Source organism: Lygodium microphyllum, chromosome 27 (genome assembly GCF_053477565.2).
Source record: "Lygodium microphyllum isolate KBCC chromosome 27, Lygodium_microphyllum_v1.1.10, whole genome shotgun sequence".
Taxonomy (NCBI): domain Eukaryota; kingdom Viridiplantae; phylum Streptophyta; class Polypodiopsida; order Schizaeales; family Lygodiaceae; genus Lygodium; species Lygodium microphyllum.
Window position 1 is genome coordinate 94,589,770 of NC_141161.1, and position 17,513 is coordinate 94,607,282.

At 37.1% G+C, this 17,513-nt stretch overlaps 1 protein-coding gene across 3 annotated transcripts; it reads right to left on the bottom strand.

Moving 5' to 3' along the window:
- Positions 1 to 1,007: 1,007 nt before the first annotated feature.
- Positions 1,008 to 17,275, bottom strand: LOC148012614 (uncharacterized). Of its 3 annotated transcripts, none has more exons than XM_087668848.1 (5): positions 16,960 to 17,275; positions 14,848 to 16,471; positions 14,674 to 14,733; positions 14,491 to 14,563; positions 1,008 to 1,440 (listed from the first exon to the last, which is right to left on the bottom strand). In XM_087668848.1, exons 2-5 carry the CDS (start codon positions 16,419 to 16,421, stop codon positions 1,225 to 1,227), a joined length of 1,923 nt encoding a protein of 640 aa, XP_087524974.1. In that variant the 5' UTR covers positions 16,422 to 16,471; positions 16,960 to 17,275; the 3' UTR covers positions 1,008 to 1,224. The 3 variants fall into 3 exon arrangements, with proteins under 3 accessions (XP_087524974.1, XP_087524972.1, XP_087524971.1); XM_087668846.1 differs by having other exon boundaries at positions 14,848 to 16,452; positions 16,662 to 17,275; XM_087668845.1 differs by having other exon boundaries at positions 16,662 to 17,273.
- Between the last annotated feature and the right edge of the window lie 238 nt (positions 17,276 to 17,513).

Sequence of the window (17,513 nt, forward strand, 5' to 3'; positions counted from 1 at the left end):
CTATTAATCTTGCCCTCTTAGGGAATGATCTAATCTTCGTTTATAAAGAAAATTAAATGCAATATTGAGTATTTCTTATACCTTTGATTCTCAAGAAGGCAATCTCACATATAGACCTAAGAATTATTTTGTTAGTTATATCAAGATTGTGAGGAGCATCTCTAGTAGTGCATGGAGAATCATTATCATTCCTCTAACTCCTACACTCTCACCCATGTGGTCACTTAGAATGGAACAAATTCCTTGTTTGTCGAAGCATCCTATGTATAGAAGAAGTTGGGCGATCTATATCTCCTACGTCATATGATTTTCTTGTATGAAAAGTTTAGATAACTTATACCCTTGACATAAAAACTTCCTTTGTTAAAGGGTGTTCTTATGTATCATTTTCTCCCTTACTAATTTAATTATCTCTATGTAGAAGGAGGTTCATAAATACATTACACTTATGAACTTATACTCTTAATTTAAGCATGTTACCACTTAAGATACTTGAGAACATGCGTCTACAAAAAGTGGCTACCTCAAGGACCATGAAGCTTATGTGGACATATGGATTTGGAGGGGTAGGACAAGGCTCTAGTTGAAAATGATCACATCTCTCTCTCTCTAGTGAGGGTTTTGCCACAATATGAAGGACATGCATATCAACAAGTGAGAAAATAATATTAATATAAAACAAAAACAACATTGGTGTCTCTCCAAGTTTGGCCATATTAATGTTTAAGTAACTTTTTTCACAAAATCTCTTAACCCTTTTACAATTAAAAAATGGATAACTAATGGCTAGACTATATTTCATTACCATGCTTGTGGAAACTAATTATTTTTAGTTGTGAACCCTTTATCTAGATGAGCTATCACATGGAACATCATTTCACAATATTTCAACTCCTTATACTCGAGAATATAATATAACCCCAAGATTATACTAAATACATCACTAAGACGATGTCTTATTGAATTATTTTGCTTCATCTTGAACAATTTTGGCAACAGCCTTCTAGATTCATATGCTCTTGTAAAAATTAATCAAGCAATGGCAACCAAAAAATCTTATTACAATTATATACAATTTGTAATAAGTAATGAAAATTTTCTAGTGTTAGCTCTATTTTAAATGGTTGCCAAAAACTTCAAAGTCTCTTTGAAGTTCTTGGAAATGGAATTAAGAGCTAATACATGAACTAAATTGTGTCAATCTAGAAAACTCTATGGATGTGCTCATGATTGCAATAAGTTTAATGTAAGAGCATTTGTATGCCTTTGATAAGATAGAACCATAATTTGGTCCTTCAAATTTAATGTGTGATTGGTTGTGGAACGAAATCCTAGTGTTTCTCCTTCCAAGAAACCTCTTGTACTTAGCCAAAGCTGGTCACGAACATATTGGATAGTCAATGTTGATGCCAAGATCTTGCCTCTACATGATAATTCCACCTGAAAAACCATTAGATCAGAACAAGTCTCTTATGAACATTATGAAATTTAGAAGAAATGAAATATGGCTACAATGATCATCATCACTTGTCATTTATGAAGCAACAAAAGTTTTTCTATGATATTGGAGTGTCAATGACATTGTTAAGTTCAAGTGAAGTAAGAACATTCCAAAATGAAGATAAAAAATTGTGGTTATACATTCATATGTTAGATATAAATTTTGAAAGAACAAGGATGCACTATCACACGCAAGAGCATCGCCCTTTTTTACACACACACAGAACTCTTTTTTTTTATTTTTTTGAAATAAAATCATTTTCCTAAAAAAGAAAGATATCTACACATTTCAAGGCTAAGTGGAAAATTGAAGTTAAGAGTTGTTAATTTGTTGGGACTTGCACCACCTTGTTACCATGCCATTGTATAAGCATATGCCCTAAAGGGCAATGCTATCAAACCTTAAGTATGAGTGATAGAAAGGAGTGGAGTCCAATGTCCATGTTTAGGATATAGTTGCATAACAGTGTATGAATCAACAATAAGGCAAGATCAAACAATGCTCATAGTTTGGACAATAGCATGGCTAGATGGCAAGAGTCACATTAATCAATCACATTTTTAGTGGGTGCTATATTGGTCAAGCATAAAGCTTAATATTATTTTAGTGGAAGATCTACTTATGCTCATTGTCTAGAGAATCATGGTTAGATAGCAAGCTTCCCATGAATCAGTTGTGCAGCAAAACTCTCTACATTGTAAGTGCTCATTTAATTCTTGCCTAAGACTATATATTTGTCCATTTTAATTGTGATTTCACTCATGAATGGGTATGCACGAATCATTTCTTGGCCCATGTGTTTGTCTACTTTAATTGTGATTTCATCTATGAATGCATACATGTAGATAGTTGCACTAAAATAGGCTACATCTTATCAAGGTCCCACTCTTATGCATTTAAAGCTTTAAGAATGATATGTTGTCTTTTGTTTGTGATTTGTTGACAAATATTTGGAGGGAAGGTGCTATCCAATTATGTATGCTGTCTTGAAAACAATATAGTTTAACTTTACTTATCATGTAATGGAATTTTGAGGATTCCCATTCGTGTGGATAGCAAGGTAGTATAGAGGTTTGTTTGGAAGAGCTTACCCCTTCCTTTTTAAATCTCCTCCATCTTCCCTTCACCAACAATGCACCTACCCTTACCATTACCTCATCATTTGCTCTTCTTTTCCCAATTGATTTCCCGTTTCATCTCTGTTCTCTTGAGGGGAAGAGATTTTGTGAGAGCTCAATAAAAGCTCCAATTTTCATCCAAATGTCCAAGTAGATGCTCATGTTTCTCCTTTTGACAATCACACTTGTGATTGCAGATCCCTTACAGTTCTCATTACAAGCTTGCAAATACTCTACGATGAAATCTAGAGCCAAAAGACATCCTAAAAGGCAATCAAGCTTCAACTTCATCCTAGATAGGTTGGATTACATGCTTGTAGATAGTATAACATGTGGTTAGGGTTGAAAACTTCCTAAAGGAGGATGGGCCGATGTATCTCTCTTTAGTTCGAGGCATGCAATAACAAAGCTGGCCTTCAGACGCCTACATCGCTAAGGGAGAGCGTTTGAGTTCAAGGGTATGTTGGAATGGACGTGATCCCGAGGGCAATAACGCCCTCTCAAATAAACAAGTGTAGCCGCTCGTCACAATATGTATTGGTCTCGTCTTCTTATCATCTATGATCAACATATATCTCTTTGATGGTTAGTCTCTCCCAATGCACTGGTGTTCAATATTAACACAATCGTGCAATATCATGCAACATGGCGCCGGCTTACTTATTGCTAGTCCACTCAAAGCATTATTGCAGTCAAGGGAATACAGTTGATCTGGCCAGAGAGACCGACTATGTATACCGTGATTGCTGAATGCACGAGCATGCAGTTGCTTTAGATCACTGTACAAACTGGATCCTACAGCGCAATACCTTAGAAATCTCCACTAGATTGATTAAGACGCTTATACTTTCATTGCCCGCGATCATATCCAATTCCTGGGGAGGCAAATTAGAACTCGGATCAAGCCGAGAGCTCAGGAGTGAGTGCATAGTTGATTGCAGGCTTAGATAAGCTAGATGGATAGATGGCGGGACACACCGGGTAATTAAGACACAATTCTGATCAAACTTGTCCTGCAATGGCTATTACTTTGTCATATTATTCCATGATTGGAATTAGGCATTCCTGGATCTGTCTATCAATAATATGGCCTTTGTCATATTAATCCATGATTCGAATAGGCATTCCAGGACCTGTCTATCAAATCCGAATAATTAAATCCTTGTTCGGCTCATAAGGGACGGCAGAAAGCCGAAAACCAACCACACAAAACCCTAATTCTTCTAATTTTGTCACCGTCGGTGCCCCAATTTCTTGTAAAGCATTTGTGGAATTTTTGACAAGGTTATGACGTATGTTAGACCTGGCCGCATCACCCACAGCAGAGGTCGCAGTAAAACAACTCTTTGGGATGCAGGGCGCCGTAATTCTGGCATTCATAACGCTAGTACGCTGCTACTAAAACGGCTGTAGCAGCAGTTTTCTGCTAACATTCAAATGCTAGCGGAGAGACAATCGTACACAATATATGCAAGCACGACCTATCTGCATAGGTCTATGTCTGTATGCAGTAATTTGATGCATCCATTTATATTCTGTGCAAGCATATACGTATCGAAACCTTGCACTTGTTCATAAAACTATGTCTTTGCATGCATATGTATTTCTATTTATGTATGCATATTGCATGTATGTGTGAGGGTTGTATAAGTCTGCGTGTTAGCAAGAGAAAGTGGCAAGGGGGAACTTTGCTTCGAGTGATAGAAAACTTCTTTCTTACGTATGTCATGTCCTCTCCATCTAGGTAAGAAACAATAGATGATAAACTAAAACAAGTGTACTCTTTAAGGTTTATAGGGGAACTAAGTGTAGGAATACCGATTGTCCACAAATCCTAAATTCTAGGCCTATAGCCACATGTAATTAAGACTATGCTTTCCTAAAACTAGGACAAACAACCAAATCTATGCAATAAACAAAGCATGTAACAATAGCATGTCATATATGCGTCTAGATACTAGAAGTGCTCCTAAGCAAAGGGAAAATTTACCCTTGAACTTATGGGTAGAATTTTTACAATACTATTGAGTGTTGAGGGTCCAAGTAATACCTCATATGACAAACTACTCTTGCCCATTGAAGGGAAAAGAACTTGATCCATGTAATATATAAGTTCTCAACAACAACCCCAATAAATGGTCTCCAATAAATGGTCTATGTTAAAGGCCAATACAACTTAGTAATAGAAAGATTGGATGATTCAATATATCTCTTCTAGAACACGATATGTACAAATTAGAGTCCACTAAGCTTCTCTTACACCCTCTACGTGCACCATGCAAATAAAGAAGCTCGTCATGGTTTGTTGAAGCTTTACAAAAATCCGCTCATCTCTTTTAATAATACATCACAAGGTTGATTTGTGGTATTAATGTTGATGCTAACTAATCCTAACATGATGAGCATGAATAGGTATTAGGTGCCCAACATGGCTACTCAATGTTATCAACATGTTAATGTTAACATCTTCATCCCAAAGTCTCTTTATTGTCATCCATTTCTAGGTAATGTTCTAGTTGGTAGCATGTTTATGCTAAAGTCTCCTTATTTAGAACTATCAATTTCTATGCATTGTTCTAGTGAAGGAAGCAAATAGACATATCAAATTGAGAGACTATGTATCAATAAACATTATTCCTGACACATAAGTTAATAGCTTCAATCTTCTAATATGCAAAGGATCATTGACCATTTGATATTGTTGATATATCATCTCATGAAATTTTAACTTCGCAAAAAAGCTAAGATTTTGGCATTGCTCATCAAATAAAAGGCCAATCAAATGGGAATCATATGTGCAAAAGAAGTTTGAATGTCTACTAAATCATTGGAAAAAATGAAATGTTCAAGGAGTCATTGAAAATATTTTTAAAAATAGTCTTATCCTAGAATAGAGAATCACTTTCTATTATCAAAATGGAATTGTAGGGTAGTAAAAATAGAATTTCAAAATAATGCTCTATCAGCCTCTTTGAAAACATAAGGTTCACAGGATGTTTTTAAATAGGCATACCTTTGAACATGGTGAAGTATCCCATAACAAGATGACATCTAATATTTCTTAATAAATGTTTCATGGACATTAATGATGCAATCCTCAAAGGTTGGTGAAAGATCCTAGACCTAATCCATTGAAAAGCCAAGAAAAGGCTTTAGTAGTTCGATCTTGTAGAAAGCACTATGAATCTTCATTCAAGAGGGAAGTTGAACATTTTAAGCTAGTTCTCCATTTCTCTTGTGTACGTTTTTGTAGAGTTTGCCATATTGCTAAGAAATATTGTTGCAATAGTCACTTTCTCAAGAAGTATATAAAGATTCCAAAACTTGCAAAGATCTTGCCAACCTTCCTTAAATTCTCACTACTCTCCTTTTATAATAAACATAGGCTAATTCTGATTTCCTTGAGTCTTCTTAACACTAAAATATGAGACTACATGATTTTCAATGCCAACTTTGATTGAATAAGCCTTCAACTAGATATCACATCTAAGCTAGCATCATACATTCTTGAGATTTTTACTAGCAATAAGAGCCAATCTCAACTAAATGAAGCCATTGATTCCAAAATTTTGGCAACCGATTAAAAATGTATCTAGTATGTCCCTCAAATTCTTGACCCTCTTCGATTATGGAGTGAACTCATTATTCAAAATTTGAACTCCCTTTAGTTTTTGAGAGAGCTTGGTTTTTATCAACCTCAATATACTTTTTCACCAATTACCCATGAAATGTGTTACAAATTAATAGTCTTATAGACCCTTGTAGCTTACATATATGCCATGAATTAACTTGAACGAATTGTGGTAATGCATATAGAATCTTGGTTGAAATAAAGTAATATTTGCTTGTATCTCCACCTCCAATAGATAGACTTACATGCCTTCTTGAGAAATAGGTAAGGCCATAATAGATGGTGTAATGATGAGAAATTAGACATGTACTTCTAATAATATTTCATTAATATTTGGTGCCACACTAGCATGAGTATATAAAGATGTGAGAGATTAATTTAATTTTCCACATCAGCATAATACAATCCAACCTCTTTTATCTTTAAGCTTCTTGTCTAGCTTTCATGGCCTCTCTCTCTTCCTCTCTCATCTTCCTCTCTTTGTTTTTCTTTTTCTAGTATTTCTCTCTCGTGTGTTCTATATATATCTCTCTCCTCTAGCTAATTTTCTTACAAAAGGTATCAGAGTACTAGCATTTGAGCCATTTTATATCTTATTCGATTTTGAATTCAATAAATTAAGTATAGGTCGTAGAGACCATCGAAGGTACATTTGCTTGATTCAAGGACATTCCATGGTTGGGAGGACTCAAGAATGGAGTTCTTCAAAGTAGGAATGGATAGACATGGTAAAAGAAAAACCAATTAAAAATGCTCATTTTGAACTAGTTTTAGCAAGCATTTCGGTAAAAGGGAGGCCTACAAGACTTGTAGAAGATTGAAAACACTTCTACTTTTGAAGTAGGCTTCGTTTTGAGCCTCTCTTTAAGCATCAGTGGAAACTTTCAACCTATATCTCTCCATTGATCACCTACAAGAATAAAAGGATCATTGGAGTACCTTTCAAGCCTCATTTGCTAGAAGTCAAATAATCATTGTGGTAGCCTTTGGCTCATCTTTGCATAAGTCTTCTAAGTGCAAACATTGGTGCGATCCATGCTATTTACTATAGCTCATCTTCTTCCATTATTAGCAAGTCATCCCTCATGTCCATTTGCTCTACTAACCTCATATTGGCCATTTATTTGCCATGTTTGATCATCTATTCCTCTTGATTATTGGCATTTTGATTCTCTAAAACCATATGAATAGCAAGGCACACATTGAAACTCATTATCAAGCTTCACTATCCTATAACAAAGGTTCATTGACTAAGAAAAGGAATCATCTACATTAAGCCATTTCAAGGAATCATCAATATTAAAGACATTGAACACTCTTTCATCCAAAATTATAGATGGACCAAGATTGAAAACATTGAACACTCTTTCAAGGGATCATCAAGATCGAAGACATTAAATACTCTGTCATCTAGATTTACAAGGAGCATTAGAAGGATACATTATAGTTATCTTTGAAGTCCCATGGCAAATGGATCAATTTATGGAAGCTATTGAGCATTTCAAGTTTCAACCAGCTTCAATGAATCGGTCTTCAACAAATTCTCTTAATCTCTTTGAATCCTCTATTATTGAACCTAAATAGACTTATTTAAAGAGAGATTAGATCCATCGTTAAAGCTATCTCTTGAATCTTTGTATCACTAGAATCATTCAATTGCCCAAAGTCATTGGATTTATAAAGCCATTCAAAGTCTTAAGGAATTCACCATATGTAAAACCTCAATATCACATGCATTCAAGGACCATTTAAAAATAGGGCCTTATCTACAAATTTCCTCAAAATACACAACCTCTCTATTCTCTATAAAAGATTCCTTTATATGGCACGCTTTTGTATGTTAAAAATGTATAAAACTAGTATTTAAAAAATCACTTCTTCTGAACCCACATGATATATTTACATTTTTATGAGTTACCCCCTTGATTTCATGGTATTTTTCATTCTTGTCAATGGATTCAACCATTGTTGCCTATGGATCTTCAAAATCTCTATTCGCTTAGTCAAGTCCATTCTTATGTAATTTATTCCAAGCCTCAATTTCCATTTCCAATTCATTTAGTTAGATTTTTATTACATTGAATCCATTAGAATCATGTTATTCTTGGAATGACTAGAATTGGATTTATTAAAAGGACCCGGGGTGGGGGGGGGGGGGGCGGTCACTCATGAATATATGTATATATAACGTGAGTTCAAAATAAGGGGTTTTTAAAACACATTTTTTATACATTTTTTACATACAAAAGGGTGCCATATAAAGGGGTTACTTACAAATTGAATAAAAAAGAGTTGTGTTTTTTTCAAGAAAATTTCACAAATTAGGATATTTATAAATAGGCCATGAATGCACGTTATATAGAGAATATATATATAGTGAACCCCCCGACAAAAGGACTAATATTAATCAAGGAAAAAGATCAAAAATCCCAAGGAAGAGAGTGGGAAGAAAGAAAGGTGACTCTCCCTCTTCAAGATCTTGAATGGGTACAACCAACCAATCCCAAGAGAAATTTTGCCTATCACTTAATGATTCAAAGCCCATATATGTGCATTTGAACTCCTATTTATCCCTTACAAAGGTGCACATGAGTGGAGTCATCACCTTGCAGAGATTTTGAGATAAAAATGGCAAAAATAGTGGAATTGCAACTTAAATCAGATAAGGATAGACTATGGATAAGTGTTGTCAACTTTAGATCAATGGTCACTTAGCTTTGATTTGAATTAGAAATTTGTCAATCAAAGTTGTATAGATCCATATATTTTAATGGTTTTATTGATAGGGGGATACAATGTGAGTGCCGTATTTTTGGAGGGCTCACTTCTCAAGCTAATGGTACATGGATCCCTACATACCCTTCTTTCAATGCCACAAAAGAATTCAAATCCACAAACCAAGTCAAAACAGAGAATCAACCAATATCATATTCTAAGCAAAGCAATGGCAAGTTTATTCCAATGGAACTTTTTCAAGGAATGCAACAGAGAAGGTCTATGCTACAAGTATGTAAAGAAATATATGTAGGACCATGCTTCTAAACGCATATATATATAACAAGGCAAATGTTAATAGCATATCCTTTGTTGAGAATTTAGAGGTTGCGGCAATGGATACTTCACTTTCATATGTGGAGGATGTGGATGACACGAATCAAGTTTATGATCCACTTCATGGCTTTGATAACTTCCCTTTTAATCCAAGTGGTTGTGTTCCTTTTAATCTTGATGGATAAGCTTACAAATAAATATTAGATAGTTCTACTTCAACTTGAAATGCATGGATATTTACCTCTATGGAAGCATGATAGGTCCAAGAAGTCTACTAAGTTTGAGGTTTCAAGGTATTATTAATGGGGAGCATTACCTTTGGAAGAAGCTCTGAATGTAGCTAAAATCGTTGAGTAGGTTCCATGTCTCCAAAAGATATTGTATATGAAAACTATGCAAGTTAAGAGATTTGTTTCACTATAAATTCTAAAACAACTCTCTATTTTAAGCTATTTCAATTTCTAAATCCATTATAGAGAAATGAAGCTTACATATACTAAGACTAATCCAAATGACCTTTCTTTGAAGCTTTACTACACTTTATTTAGATCAGCCCATCAAAAGTTATAGTAGATTTTCTATAGCAAGGTCTACAATGAACAAGAGAATGACTACAATTCTAATGAGCTTATAGTTGAAAATTTTTGGATCAATCTAGAACCTTTATGCTCCAATACTAAAGTACATACATAACATTATATTCAACTCTAGATCCAACATTTCTCTTGAATATTCTTTAAGACTGTAAGATCGTTTGTCATGTTTACCTAGAGTACCCTATTTCGTCTCCTCTACTTGGAGTTTTTGTAATAAGTTCTCTCTTTTTTTTTTAACAAAGAAAACATTTGGGTGGGAATGGATTGTAATGAAGAAAATTTAGACATCTATTTTTTAAAATATTTTACTAGTTACTTGATGCCACACTAGCCCACATATATTATTAAAGATGTAAGAGACTAATTTCACTTCTCACCTTAGCATAGTACAATTTAGTCTCTTTCGTCTCTTCAATCTCTTATCTAAGTTTCATGGCTTCTTTCTCCTTTTGTCTCCTCTACCCTCTTTCTCTCTCCTATAGTAGTCTTTCCTTCTTTTTCTCTCTTGCATTCTATCTCTCTATCTCTCCTTTAGCTCAACTTCTTACAAAATAATCATAACATGTATCGATTTGGCATTTGGGTTTGGTGAAGGCTATACTAATCCACTTGACTTAAGTATATTGTACGTGAGTTATTGGCATATTGAATGTCTCTACAAACATCTTTTACATCATGCCATGTCGAACCATTGCCCATGAAAGCTCCAAGATATTGCATCCTAGAGGGACTTGAAAAATGTTAAATGACTAGCAATTGTTAAAGAGTTCATTTCTTCCATGACTTGATGACCTTAGTTTAACATGAAATGAACCCATCTTGAAGTTGCTAAGGGATAATTTCCATGTGAAAAAAATTCTAGTACCTTATTTGGGATATTGTTTATAAAATATAGACCTCAAGAAGCTCACCAATGTAATCACCTAAACTATTGATTATAAATGATAATATTGAAGCCTATGTGCATATTAAATCACATGCGATAACATTGTCATTTTAAATATTCCCTTGTATTTGAGTGATTAAAAATAGTAATTTTTTATTTAACAAAATATCTACCTTTCTAATGGTTGAAATTCTCTTATGGGATGAACTAGAGTGACTAGTCGAGTATCAAAATTGAACCACTACTAATGGAAGAAATCTAATGATACCCATTTTAATAGCATGAATGATCCTTTTTCAAATTATATATGGATAGTCATGAAATACGACACCTACTCATTTGCCACACGTATTGCATTGAAGGATAAGCTTCTTCAAGAAATTCTCCATGAGGAAAACCATTCTTTGCATCCAATTAGTAAGAAAATTCATGACTATTTAAGCTCTTTCCAAATATTTCATCCAATGAGTCAATTAAACAATGTTAACTATGAAAATGCCACCTAATGGTTGAGATATGATGATTTTTTTCTATCGTAACTCCCAAAACTTTATGCCATTGGAGTAACATAGTGTTTTCCACTCATTTTCCACAAAATTTTGATTGAGATTCTCTTTTGGAATTTCTTCATACTCTATGCTTATCAATATTTTGCAAGTGACTGGAGGAGTGTAATTTTAGATACAATTTCAAATAGAAGATTCTCATCCAATCCGTACACATAATTGTTGAGCTTAGTATCATGATTAACTCCTGAGAATTTATCTAAAGAGATGGTTAAAGCATGTGTCAAACTTTAAATGTGGTAGCTATCTCACTTTAAACTATTTATAGGGTAAAATGACCCACATATTAAATGGAATTTGCTTAAGAATCAACTTGAGGAGTCCTTGAAGAAATTACCAAAATTAAACCACGAGTTGTTTCTATTTTCACAAAAAATAGGAGTTCTCATAGCCTCCATGTTTCCTATAGCCTACAATGTGGTTGTTTAAATCAATCTATGATTGGCTATCAATATCTTGAATGTAAGGTAGGATGCAAGATATTGAATATTGATATCAAGCTAATAATTTAGAAATAGACTCTAAAAAGTGGACTTTGCTAGCCTTTCCTAATTCAATTTATCCCAATCCACACATCCACTTCCACTCCTCTATCCTTGGAATACCTTCAAATAAGAAGTTGTTCAATAATGAAACTTCTTCAAATCATGTATAGTTGATTGATATCTAATGTCTTGTTTCTAGAGAGAACTTGGCTTCTCCTAGAAGTTGAGTAGTTTTGGCATATGGAGTGCAAGGACAATAACAAATAGCTAGTTTCTATTTCCATTGATACAATCTATACCAAGAAGAGCAAAGGAAATTGAGTTGTTTGCATGATATCTAGTTGACATGCTAAAATCAATGACATATAGAGTACCATTTAAATGATAACTCATACAAGGTTTTGCTAGGTTATGGCGATGGGTAAGCATGGTTTCTTACTAGATGGATTTTAGAAAACTATTTTCTTATTTTCCCATATAGAACCTTAGAGAGGACATGGGACATATCCCCTTTAGGTCATCATTTAATGTTGAACTACTTATAGTAATGGAAATTAAGCTTGAAAATACTCCAAATTGGACATGGTTTAAGTGATATCTAGTTGGTATGCTAAAATGGATGACACATAGGCAACCATTTAAATGATCATTCATACAAGGTTTGTTGGGCCTATGACAATGGGTAACCATGTTTTCTTACTAGATTGATTTTGGGAAACTAATTTCTTCTTTTCACATGTAGAATCTTAGGGAATGCATGGTACAAATAGATGATACAACTCCTCTAGGTCATCATTTAATGTTGGACAACTTATAATTATAGGAATTAAGCTTCAAAAGACTCCACACTATGGATATCATATAAAGATAATATGGAAGGTTGTGTACTACTTGGAGCATCTAACAACAATTTGTAGGTGTATATAAAATCACAAGTATTACAACCATGAGAAACCATTCAAGTATACTATCAACTCAAAGGATTCACTATATGTATATCCTCTAGATGATGTGTGATCAATGCCTATTTGTAAACATTCTCATTTATGAATTTTTTCTGAATTAGTCCAATCCTTTTCTATTCAAACTATAAATAAACCCTTTATATATTATCCTTTTGTATGTAAAAAAGTGTGAAAATGGTATTTGAAAAATCTGTTAAGTTAAATCCACGTGATACACACATAGATTTATGAGTGACCCCCCTCGGAGACTATTTATTGGTCTCAAAATTCATATTGTAATGAACGAAATAATCCAAATAGATATTTCTACATTCTCAATGGCCTCCTATTGGATCTACTAGATATCTAGAAGCAAGCTCACAAATAGTACCAATGTGTATAGGAGGAAGTAACAAATGCAATAATAAACATAGCTAGACAAGGATCATCTATCCATTATGGTGTCAAGGTTCTCATAATGATTTTACATTTGAAGGAAGGGGTCTCTTCAAGCGTTTTGATTCTTATTGAAGTGATTATGATTCCTAGAACTATAATATTTAAGGTCTATGCATGACATTGTTTTTAATCGACCAACCAAGTCTCCAATTTCACAACTTTCAGTAATACACATTGTTCATGCACGTCAAAGTGTCCTTTCAATGGTAAAGAATTTTTTATATTTTATCGTCATTCTAGTTATCATTAAAAAATATAATGAAAATTGTGATTTCAACTAGTCTCATCTTTGTGATGCTAAAGTAGATTATTGTGTTTGAAGGGAGAATAGCTAGATATACATGTTTACAAAAGATAATTAGGAGATGTCAATAAGATATACGCATATCCTTTTTGTGACACATTAGGACTAGATCTCGAGCAAACTTTGAAATTTATAGTTTTATGTTAGTGCACTTTCTTTTAGCATATTAAAAGTATATTGCAACTACTTTCTTATGTCGAGATGAAGGACAATACAAATTATTTGTGTTAGATATTTTCCTTGGACTAGGATCTCAAAGATTTCACATATGTAAACCCTCTATATTTCAAGTTACTTTCAATTTCCTTATCTAAGAATTGATCGTGGATAACATGCAACCTATGGATACCTATTTTCCTTATGGTAAAAAAATTATAGAGTAAAATTTAGAATCGTTTTATTTTTGGATTGATATGCTACACTTCCATCTTTGTGGTATAAATATGTAATAATAGTCTCATAATCAACATTTGGGTGCTTAGGAAATGTGGAAGGGCTCTTCAATTTATGGACTTGAACTATTAAGCTACTCTACAAGCCTAGAATTAAAGTAGCTTTCAAACTAGGCAGCCTAAATTGGCTTAGGAGCTTAAGAGATTATGCTCTCTAGCTCAGAAAATAGACTTATCTTATTGCCACAATTTGAGTCATGCTTCACTAGGTGTTATACTTGTAGTCCTTGGACTTAAAATGATACGATGGTTTCAAGTGCAATAATATATTAAGCAATGGGAGATCTGGAGCAACGTCTAGAAGCATATGATGAAAGAGATGATTAAAAAGCTTTTCATAATTGTATGAATCGTAGGATCTGATAAGGAGGCCTGTGGTAAAGAGAAGTAATGCACACATTCCAGTGCGCAAGCACAAATCCAAAATGCACTGCATTGTTTACTTCTAACTGGTTTGGAGCTCTAATTCAGTGACTGTCAATGCTTAGAGGACATACCTCTTCTTCGTTTGAGAGGTCGAGCTTCCTCATTAAGTACTTCTTGATGACGGAGATTTGCATCTGGCCATCCCTATAGAAATATGTGAAACAAATGATGGATGAGAGAGAAGAAGAATACAAAGAGCATCACTAAGTACTTCTTGATTGTGGGTTTGGGGGGGGGGGGGGGGGGGGAGGTACCTGATCCGCATGAATATTTTCTGGAGAGCAGGAAATGCACCATGTTGCTCGTCATCGTCCCTGCGAACATAGGATACCAGCATGGTGACAAGATGACCAGTAGTTATAATCAAGGTGTTGAAAATGTTCAGAAGGAAAACGAAGAGATGGTTATGTAATGGCTGCATCACTTACGAGCAGTTGGTGGGAGCTGCTTCTAAGGTGAGCCAGAACCCCGGGTGGCGACGAGGAGGGGGACGAGACAGACGCAGGTGATGCATCAGAGAGGAGGGAGGACGTTGGAGAGAGTCGCCATTGACGCCCGCCTGTGTGCATGGTGATATGTAGCCATGCGACTGTTGCGGCTGCGACGATGGTGGTGGCACCGGAGCTGAGATCCGACGGCTCTCGTTGGCCGCTGGAAATCTCATCTCTGGCAGGCCGGCGGGCCCGAACCCGGCTGATGTGAGGCTCCGCACCAGTCCTTGCCAATAGGGCCGCGCCACCTCAACTGTCGGGTCCGGCCCGCTCCAAGGGTACGCTTGGGTTGGAGGCCTGGTCATCATCGGTGCCGTCGTGACAAAGCCTCCGTTGGGTGCCGAGCCTGGCCGCTGACTTGCAACCACTAGGTCTCCGTCGAAGCCGCGGTGGAGCTGGTTGCGTACGTCGGGCAGGCTGTAAGCTTGCGCGGCCGGATGTCTCACTTGCCCGATGTGGAAGGTATTACCCGATGCGGAAGGTGGCATGGCGGCCACCAGATCCGACGTCGGGGGGCTGGAGCCCCAGCTCAGGGCTAGCGGCCTGACCAGTGTCGGCGGGTGATGATGCTGCGGCAACTGGTGATAAGCGGAAGGGTGCTGATGAGGATATGGCGCGTGATATTGTGGCTTTGCGGGCGGGGCTGTGTTCCCCACTGTACTCGTGCTGACTGGTAGAAGCTGCAAGGTGACCGGCTGACTGTGGCTGGGCGGCTCAGCACTGCCCGAATCGGGATATTCTGCAGCGCTTTCACTGACGCTGCCATTGCCGCCTAGTTGCCCGACGGGGGGACTTCTGATCACTCCCGGAGATCGGCCGTATGCCGGGCAGCCCAGCCGGAGCTCCAGCATGCTCTCGTCGCATAAGTACTCCTGATCCGATTCGCCTCTCCGGTCATCCCTGTCAGTACTGTATGGACATACACCACCAAAAGCCGTATCCAGACTTGCGCTGATTATCGTGTCAGGCGCACCAGGCGCAGCACCCCCGTCTGATATTCTCCTTGCACCCGGCATCAACTGTGTGATCAGCTGCATGCACGACGTGTGGTCCTCGTCATCAAACGCTTTCCCTTTGCTTTTGGCGGGATCGGACATAGCTAATCCCTTTTCTCCTCCTAATTCTTCCCTTTCGGGCTTGGCTACACCATCTACCCTATCCATGGCCGCCTCTCCTTCTTCTTCTTCTTCTTCTTCTTCTTCTTCTTCTTCTTCCCCGTCTACTTCCCCCTCTTCTCCATACCCGCCGCCGTTGTTGCTTCTCGAGCCACCTTCTTCTGCAGTAACTTCCATCTGCTCGGCCGTCAGATCAGAGTCTCCGGAGAAGTTTGCAGCGCTTGGTTGATTGCTCGAATTATCATTTTGATCTTGGCTTACTCCTTGATCATCCTCTCCGGCCTGATTCTCTGTCTGATCTTGGCCATATTGCTGCAGCATAGGGAATAATACCACCTCCGCGCTTCTCCGATGTGCGATTAACTGCTGATCAGCACGTATTTCTATCGATGACATAACATCACACCCCCGCTCGTGGAAAGCTCAGCTGCCACAGAAAACAAAACCTGCAAAATTATAGTGAGAAAACGGCCCTTAGGACCTTAGAAATTTCCAAAGTTCAAACCAGTTTCAGACCTGTAACCTACCGTGCATATTACGTTCAGCTATGTATAATTCGGGTACGCTTAACCTAATAATAAAAACACGAACGGGGTCTCTGTGCATGGGGAGACATGAGGATGCTTAATCAATCACCTTAAAGTGGCGTCGATGAAGAAGCTTGCTGATGCTTAGTATGTGTGGCTGTGTTACCTGTCCTCTCATGTAGTTTTAAGCCGGTGAGAGTTTGAGCATAAAACAGAAGAACAGATAGCAACGCGAGAGATCGACTAAAGCAGGGTTATGGGAAACGATGCATGAAAGCTCGGAGAATACCTAGGTGGTAAGAGAAGAGAGAAGCGGTATGTTTGTTGGAAAAGCAGAAGGAAAGAGACAAGGAAGAATGAGTATATAGCCTAGGGTAGAGAGAGAGAGAGAGAGAGAGAGAGAGAACCTCTTGATTGGCCCGATGGGTATAAGATTAGTTAAAGCAGAGCTCTGACACGTACATGGGGGAATGATCAAACGCAGAGGAATGGAACTTGGAAGTAGGATCACGAATACAGAGGCCCGCGGGAGAAGGGAAAGACGAGAGAGAGGGAGAGAGAGTGTGAGTGAGTGAGAGAGATAAAGCGCAGGATTGTTTTTTGCTGTCTCTCTGGCCTCTCCTCTGCTTTTCTTTTGTTTTTATTTGTCTAGGTATATGTATATATTCGATGGGAGGGAGCTATGGCAATAGGCACGCGTGCCTCTGTCAGGAGAGCTGCGCGGGGCACGAGGGGATCGGCCTGCAAAAGCCTTGAGAGATGGAGCTTCATCAAGGGGGCGTTCCCATGGGGCCTTCTATAATAAAACTTGAGTATCTACTGCTATAGACATGCATACAACATATCAAAAGGAGTTTAGACACCTGCCACATGTGAAGCCCTCTTTCCCAAACTCCAAAAAACTATTGAGCTTTTGGAATGGATCTACCACATACATAGCTTATTGCAGCGTGGGACTAGA

Excerpts from the sequence above, each read along its gene's own strand:
- LOC148012614 (XM_087668848.1), bottom strand. The coding sequence starts at position 16,421 with ATGTCATCGATAGAAATACGTGCTGATCAGCAGTTAATCGCACATCGG. Across the intron at positions 14,734-14,847 it reads GCAGCTCCCACCAACTGCTC|GGACGATGACGAGCAACATG; the intron begins GTAAGTGATGCA and ends CTATGTTCGCAG. Across the intron at positions 1,441-14,490 it reads ACCTCTCAAACGAAGAAGAG|GTGGAATTATCATGTAGAGG; the intron begins GTATGTCCTCTA and ends ATGGTTTTTCAG.